This window comes from Mitosporidium daphniae, assembly GCF_000760515.2.
Source record: "Mitosporidium daphniae strain UGP3 chromosome Unknown contig-51, whole genome shotgun sequence".
NCBI classification, from domain to species: domain Eukaryota; kingdom Fungi; phylum Microsporidia; genus Mitosporidium; species Mitosporidium daphniae.
In genome coordinates, this window is record NW_013546267.1 from 24,763 (window position 1) to 32,031 (window position 7,269).

The 7,269-nt window shown below is 42.1% G+C and overlaps 3 protein-coding genes across 3 annotated transcripts; 2 read left to right on the forward strand and 1 right to left on the reverse strand.

The window, feature by feature from the left end:
• Nucleotides 1–2,158: 2,158 nt before the first annotated feature.
• On the reverse strand, nucleotides 2,159–3,178 carry DI09_51p130 (biotin-acetyl-CoA-carboxylase ligase; the record flags this gene model as incomplete). Its single annotated transcript, XM_013381860.1, has 1 exon — nucleotides 2,159–3,178. One exon carries the CDS (start codon nucleotides 3,176–3,178, stop codon nucleotides 2,159–2,161), a length of 1,020 nt encoding a protein of 339 aa, XP_013237314.1.
• A 102-nt stretch (nucleotides 3,179–3,280) lies between these two features.
• On the forward strand, nucleotides 3,281–4,835 carry DI09_51p140 (uncharacterized protein; the record flags this gene model as incomplete). The annotated part of the gene is made up of 4 exons (XM_013381861.1): nucleotides 3,281–3,592; nucleotides 3,684–3,733; nucleotides 3,771–3,868; nucleotides 4,369–4,835. The coding sequence occupies 4 exons, from the start codon at nucleotides 3,281–3,283 to the stop codon at nucleotides 4,833–4,835; spliced, it is 927 nt and encodes a 308-aa protein (XP_013237315.1).
• Nucleotides 4,836–5,532: 697 nt separating this feature from the next.
• Nucleotides 5,533–7,018, forward strand: DI09_51p150 (FAD-binding monooxygenase; the record flags this gene model as incomplete). Its single annotated transcript, XM_013381862.1, has 2 exons — nucleotides 5,533–6,128; nucleotides 6,160–7,018. 2 exons carry the CDS (start codon nucleotides 5,533–5,535, stop codon nucleotides 7,016–7,018), a joined length of 1,455 nt encoding a protein of 484 aa, XP_013237316.1.
• Between the last annotated feature and the right edge of the window lie 251 nt (nucleotides 7,019–7,269).

Sequence of the window (7,269 nt, forward strand, 5' to 3'; positions counted from 1 at the left end):
TCGAGCTTTGACCCCCTAGGCATGGAGATGTCGCGTTCCCTGCCAACAGACGATTGTGAAAAAATCAAGCGCATCATTTTAAAATTCATCAACGATAAAAGCTACCGTCAAGACCGTCGCCTTTTGCAGCTTATTATTTCTTTTTGTGAACATCCTCGCACTTGTGACGAGGAGAGTGATGCACTGTACGCCCAGGTGCTTGACTTGGAGATTTGTAAATTTTCATCCCAACTGTATTTGCATCTGTCAAACTATTACGAAAATAGAAGGCGAAGGTATGTGTAACCATCATCCATAAAGCTTACTAGTCCCATCCAGGCTGAGCATATTTTGCGCATCGGATTGTCTCATGAAGCCGAGCCGATGTTTCTTTTAAAACAAGCCTTAGAATCCATCATCAGCAGGTCAGGAGCCAAGAAAAGCACGGCCTCGGCCACCCGCCGTGGATACAACGCAGAGCTGCTGGGAATGGTGCCCGGTTCGGATATCTATTGCCTCTCTTTTGAGGAGGCTAGATCAAAGCTCTATCTGAGAAGCGTTGCTGCAACAACTGCCGCCAACGATGTGTACATTTCGGAAATACCTGCTACTTTTGTTGAAAGCTCTCCTCCCTCTTTTCCCCTCTCCTTTAATGATGAGAATTCGCCCTTTCTTGACGCCAATTTTAGTGACGCTAGAGCTCCAAAAGTCGATCCTAAAAGCCCCAACTTTCAAAATGAAAAATCGGTCCTGTCTATTTCTTCTTTCTATGATGTTGGGAGTGAGAGCGAATGTGCTATATCTGCCTCTACCTCTGCTGATCGGTGTTTCGCGGGAGCTTTGGACAATTATCAATCATTAGAAATAGTGCCTGTCCAACATGTGACCCTCGAAAGCTTCGACGAAAAGCCTGCAACGGAAGCCAGTCCTTCCGAAAAGGACTGCCCTATCAATGAAGACGAAATTGTACTTATAAAAGGCGATAAAAAGATCGTTGATTCTGTAATTAGAAACGAACCCCCGGAATGTGTTGATATGGCAGATGGTAGCCATGTAAGTGCCTCTTCATTAACTACTTCATTTTCAACATTCAAAGCCTTGTGTTGTGCACCGGATTTTCAAATTTTAAACGAAAAAGATGCCAAATTCTGTGGGACTCCTCTTGTCAGGCTGATGCTTTTCCTCGAATTTTGTCATGCTCTTTCTCCGTTTTCTTCTCATAGCGGAAGAAAATCAATTTTGCCGCGAAAATCCTTTTCCTCAAAGGCAGCAGACTTTTCCAAACTCTCCACAGACATTTATCCGTTCCTTCTCATCGGAGAGCAATACAGATTTGTCCAAAAACTGCCAAACTCTTCCTATTTGATACAGGAGTTTTCTTCTTTAAAACAAAAGCTATCCTTTTTTATCCTTAGGAAAGTGGACGACTTTTCCAGCGCGAAAAACGAATGCCAGGCCTCCATTCTTATCAATGATCCGCGATATCAATTCCGTTTGCTTTGTGAAGGCCTCACAGAGTATGCCACAATGATGGGGAAATTTACAATTGTGCTGGCCCCGTTTGTTTCGCAATATGCCATCAAAGACGTCGTAGAGACCGCAAATGCCATTTCACCATTTCCAGATGAAATTATAGCCTTGCAACTTGTCAGGTCCGTGCTTAATCTTTTGGCAGATATTCATCGTCGAGGTGTTGCACACGGGTCTTTCTCTTGTGAAAACATTCTCTTTGTCCTCAACGATGATGATGATGATGACAGTGATGATGAGATGGAATGTGAGGGTGAGGCTGGAAATAATATCAGCAGTGAGTTCTTTTCTCTTGCCTTTTCGGATTTTTCTAGCTGCCGCTGCAATGGTGAGATTTCGCCTTTGATCATTGAAAAAGAAAGAACGTTGTTGCGGTCTCTGATTTCATATATCATCCAGGCGAATCACGAGTACTTTTTCCTAAAGTCTGTTTATAAGGAGGCCATATGGGACCCGATTTTAGCTGATATATCCGTTTTCGAAGGCTTATTTGGGGAATGTTTAAGGGACAAGTATATACCGGTCATTGATGCACTACTGGGCCGATATCAAGGCTTTCCGTCGCCCCTCTCCAAGCTGCAAAGAATCTCCATATTGCTCTATGAGCTTTAGAACCAAACAGACCATAAGATTTTTATTAAAAGACGCTCTATAGAGCCTTGCGATGTATCCTCAATTTCGAAATGTCCAGCGAATACAAACTGGGCTCCAACAAAATATCTTTTGTGTATATTAGTTTTGAGAATCCCAATAGAATGGGCAATAAAATATTGTTTATCATCAACCGGGGCATCCAGCTAAACATTGGTCTGTTGGAACAGAAATATGCGGACGCTTTGAAAATAATTGGGCCCAACACGGGAAGTACTTTTCGAGCGGTAAGCATTCCGGTGGAGTCGATACCAGTGGTATGGACAAGAAACCCATCTTGTTCCAAGGACAATATTTTGCCCGAGTGCATCCATCTTGACGAATAATGAGAGGAAAAAGAGCTGAAATCTGCAAGGAACCGTGGCGTGAGGCTTGAAAATTGAAAGCAAAATTCTGCCAGTAAGGATTTTCTAGAGAGGCTGCAAAGATCCAAACCTCCACACAAAGATAGAGACCCAAAGGAAGGTCTAAACCCCTCACACGCAAACAGATTCACTCCTATCCCTATGATCAGTGTTATTTCGGATCCAAAAGATGAGGAGCTTACTAGAACGCCACCGACCTTCACAGAATGATCCCCATCAATGAACACAATGTCGTTAGGCCATTTGATCCCAATCTGTTTGAAACAAATAGAAGATGGGTCGTATATACAAGAAAAGGGATCGGAAATCGAGAAAGGGCGGATGGCACAAGCAAAGGAGCTAATCGCCTCCACCATCGCCAAAGACGCATAATATTGAAAAAGGCTGATTTGGCTTTGGGACTGTTTTGGTAATTTTAAAATAAACGAAAATTGCAGAGCAGCAGGGATTGACACCCAAGAATTGGAACCGCGCCCTCGACCGTTTGTTTGGTGGTCAGCAACCAGTATTGTCCCCGATCGATATTGATGGCTATTCTGCTCAAGAAATCTTTGGGTTGAATCTATTGTTTGAAATGATACTATCGAAGCGCCAAAATCATCCTGTGTTTTCTTGAGCAGGCTAGCGAACAGCTCCTCGCTGAAGTGACCCATTACGGTGGTATGTTTGGGGCGGTCCAAAAATCAAGTAACATCTCAAATTTATTGAAAAATTTGCAATTTACAAGATTTTAAATTCAGTTAGATTGGCTCTTCATGAAAATTGATACCCCCAAGGATGGTGCGGTTTCAGATGAAGAGGGCTCCAGGTCCAAGGATCTCTTACCATTCTCAATCTCAGAAATAGCGGCATACATATGCTCACTGCCCGATTCCTTTTTTCCGCGTCGCCGGCTTTATCTCCCGAAGATTCAAAAGACGCTTGTTTTGGACTTGGATGAAACACTGGTGCACTCCACAAGTAAATCTTCACGCAACTATGACGCAATGATTGAGGTTCTTGTGGGAAAGTCTTCTTGCCTCTATTACGTCTTCAAAAGGCCATATGTTGACCTGTTCTTGAAAAAAGTAAGCTTGATACCGTTACTTTAGATATCGGAATGGTATCGAATAGTGATTTTTACGGCATCACTTCCGGAATATGCAGATCCCGTGATAGACTGGCTCGACTCGACATCTGTTCTCCTTCAAAAACGCCTCTTTAGACAGGTTTGTTAAATTCTTATAAATAGTCATGTATTGCCAGAAGTGGTGTTTATTTGAAGGATCTACGCATAATTGAGCCCAATCTTGCCCACATAGCACTGATAGACAATGCCACTGCAAGCTTCATCATCAACCCAGGTATTTGCAAATGCATTATTTTAGAAAACGGGATTCTTGTGGACTCATGGTTCAGCGACAGGAAAGACGAAGCCCTGCTGGATCTATTACCTTTTCTTGATGCGCTTAGATTTGTAGATGATTTTAGAAGCGTCCTATCGCTACGCAGGTTTCAAAAGTAAATTATGCCACCACCGTCAACTTGTAATAAAATGTTGTAATTTAAAGTTTATTTTCCGATGTCAGAGAGTAAGCTCTCTGCCTTTGGCTCTCAAACATCGCTCTCGCCGTCTATTTTCTCTCCCACATGTTACTCTGTTGTTGGGGAACATGGGATGGATATTTGTAGCTTTTATCGTGTCTTTTCCATACTAATTTCTCGAATCATGTGCTCCCAAGCTTGCGCGGCAACTGAGAGACCCATAGGGACCTCCCAATTTGAGTATTTTGAAAAAGAATTTGTGTCTCTCTTATTCGAGTCGCTACTTAAGTGTATTTTTGTTTATTAATCTTCTCGATAGATATAAACAGGCTTGCATGCACTACGCGAAAGCTGTCGCTGGCTGCTTCTCGATCCAGGCCTGTTGTTTTGGATCTGGTACAAGCTATTAGAAATGAAAACAAGGGGATGCCAATGAATTGGCTTAACCTCTTGAAGTGTCAACCCATGTTGGGTAATACACCTCTGATGGAGCCAAATGCCATGCTAAGCATGGATGAAAATACGAACCTCGTCAAAGATGGCCTCCCCCCACTCCCTCCACATCACACGTACAAGTCAACACCGGTCTTGGTAAACAGGTCCCTTAATCAATCCCGAATAATTTTAAAAACAGCAAAGGAGAAACTACGGCTGGAGAAGAACCTTAGGCACCTGATGCAAATGTCTCATTCCGGACACTCTCGAATCAATGCCCATGCACCTGGCTCTTTTTTCTTTATTCAGGGATCAAATCAACCACATCTTAAGAGATTTCAATTTTCATAAGCATGTTTGTAGCAATAAATTTATTGGTATACGTTGTTTATTTGTTTAGAAGTACGGCACCCATTTGATCCCCACCGACCTGGAAAGACCTAACGTCAATGACATCCTCATTTTCCATCCCTAACTTATGAGGTGTATCTGTCGGGTTGATCCGTTCCCCATCGAACAGGAATCTGAGGGAGGAGACGCTTTTACCTTGTTTTTCGGCATAGTTGTCCATTAGCTTTTTTAACTGCGTAGTGGTTTTTATCCTGAAGTACATTTCCGAAAAGCCCTATGATTAAAACAAAAATTGTACGGCCCCAACAACTTTAATATTTATGTGCTTCTTCTCGTCCGTAGGTTCATGCCCAAGCTGAGCAGCATTCGCATCTACCGATAATGAGTTGGATTCTAAATTCGGACTAAAAGACATAAATTTAGGAATTTAAAATCTAATATTAAAAGACAAGATTAAGAATTTAAAATACATTAAAAGACATAATTAATTTTCTGATGCATCCTAACCAAATACAACCATGTTATACTATGATATGGTGTGATGTGTTAGCTTATTTTAGGATTCGGTGTGATATCTCAAGTCATTCTGGGATATCCTACGATATGCTAAGATATGCTGAATGGCCATACCATGTCGCATATGTAATTCTATTTTAAAACTAAATTTGTTTGCAATACAAAAATTAAAAATTCATCCATGGAAGTTTTGAATTCCCCACAGATACAGCCCCAAATCGCAATTGTTGGGGCTGGAATTGCCGGTTTAGCCACAGGCATTGCACTCCATCAAAAAGGATTTAGGAATGTTGTCATATACGAACGAGATGCTGTATTTAGCGACCGACGACAGGGATATGGATTGACGCTCATGCAGGGGCTTTCTGCATTACGCCGTCTCAATCTTTATGAGCGCGTTCGGCAGGAATTGGATGCACCTGCTCTAGCCCATTATACATTCCATGGCCCTTCAGGTAGCCTACTTGGGGTTTTTGGAACTGTATTTTGGAGCGATGACTCTTCTAATCCATCGTCCGTTATTTCAAACAAAAGGAATCTGCATGTATCAAGACAGGCGTTACGCGAATTGCTGCTACAGGAATATTTGCGACTATTTCCGGCGAATTCTTCATTAAAGTGGAATTCAAAGCTGCTTTCGATGGAGACCACCAATTGCGCTCCACCGTTTACTTTATCGTTTGCAGACGGCACTGAATCGACCGCAGATATCCTAATAGGTGCTGATGGAATTAATTCTGCCGTTAGAAAGCTTGCATACGATTGCTCTCCCTCGGAGTAACTCGCCTTTAAGTGTTGTAATTGCTAGGTATTTGGGTGTGGTTGTTGTTTTGGGAATATCATTTCTCCAAAATGGATGTTTTGGTTCGGATAACACCATATTCGAGTCTGTCGATGGCAAATTCAGGTTTTACGCCATGCCACATAGGGAACCCAGAAATTTTGACCACGAAGGCAATCAAAAATCCTACATGTGGCAATTGTCATTTTTGGTTGCTGAAGAATCGGAAGCTATTGAATTTGGAAAAATAAGCGGCCATGCTTCGCTTTTGAAGTTCGTTATGAACAACCTTGGGCAATGGCACTGTCCAATTCCTGACCTGATATCAAATACCCCTCTTTCCCTTTTGATTGCCATGCCAATATATGACCAGGGTGTCTATACTTGCATTCCGCAATGCTTAAAGGAGGGTATCTGGCTGATAGGGGATGCAGCACATCCGATGAGTCCATTTAAAGGTCAGGGTGCCAATCAAGCACTGATTGACAGTGTTGAAATTGCCGATTTGCTTGCAAAACACTATTTAAGGATTGATAAAAGTCAATCTAATGTGCATTTGGTCAGCGAATGGTGTTTTCCCTCACATTGGTCGCAAAATGGCTTGCTTTTACAGGAAGACATGGAGATATTCTATCAAAAGATGTTAGATCGCGTGGCTCCAAAAATTTTGAAATCCAGAGAACGTATTAAGCGTTACCACTCTGAATCTGAAGCGTTGGCTGTGCAGTCCTATTGCTATGGGGACTATGTGACACTTACCTTTGTAGCTCATCTAAATGCGCTCTCGCTTAATGGAACTTTTTTGCCAAAAAAGGACGAGCCTCTTTATGAGGCAATTAAAAAGGAGCTTCATCTTTGGATCAACAAGTCCGGAGCTTCTTCATGACCCCATTTTGTTAGTAAATTGTTAATTATTGAAGGATGTTGTGAAAATAATTACAAACATGATGCCCCCTCCCTCTCTCCCATTGGGCATGATTGGCATCATTGTTCGAATGATATACCTTTCTATGTTCGCCTGAGGCCATTGTGTTTGACGCCTTGTTAATACTCAATGAATAATGCCATCATTAACCACACGTGATGGAAACTTTCATTGGCATATCAACACTTGCATTTAGCCTTGTCTAAGCTCAT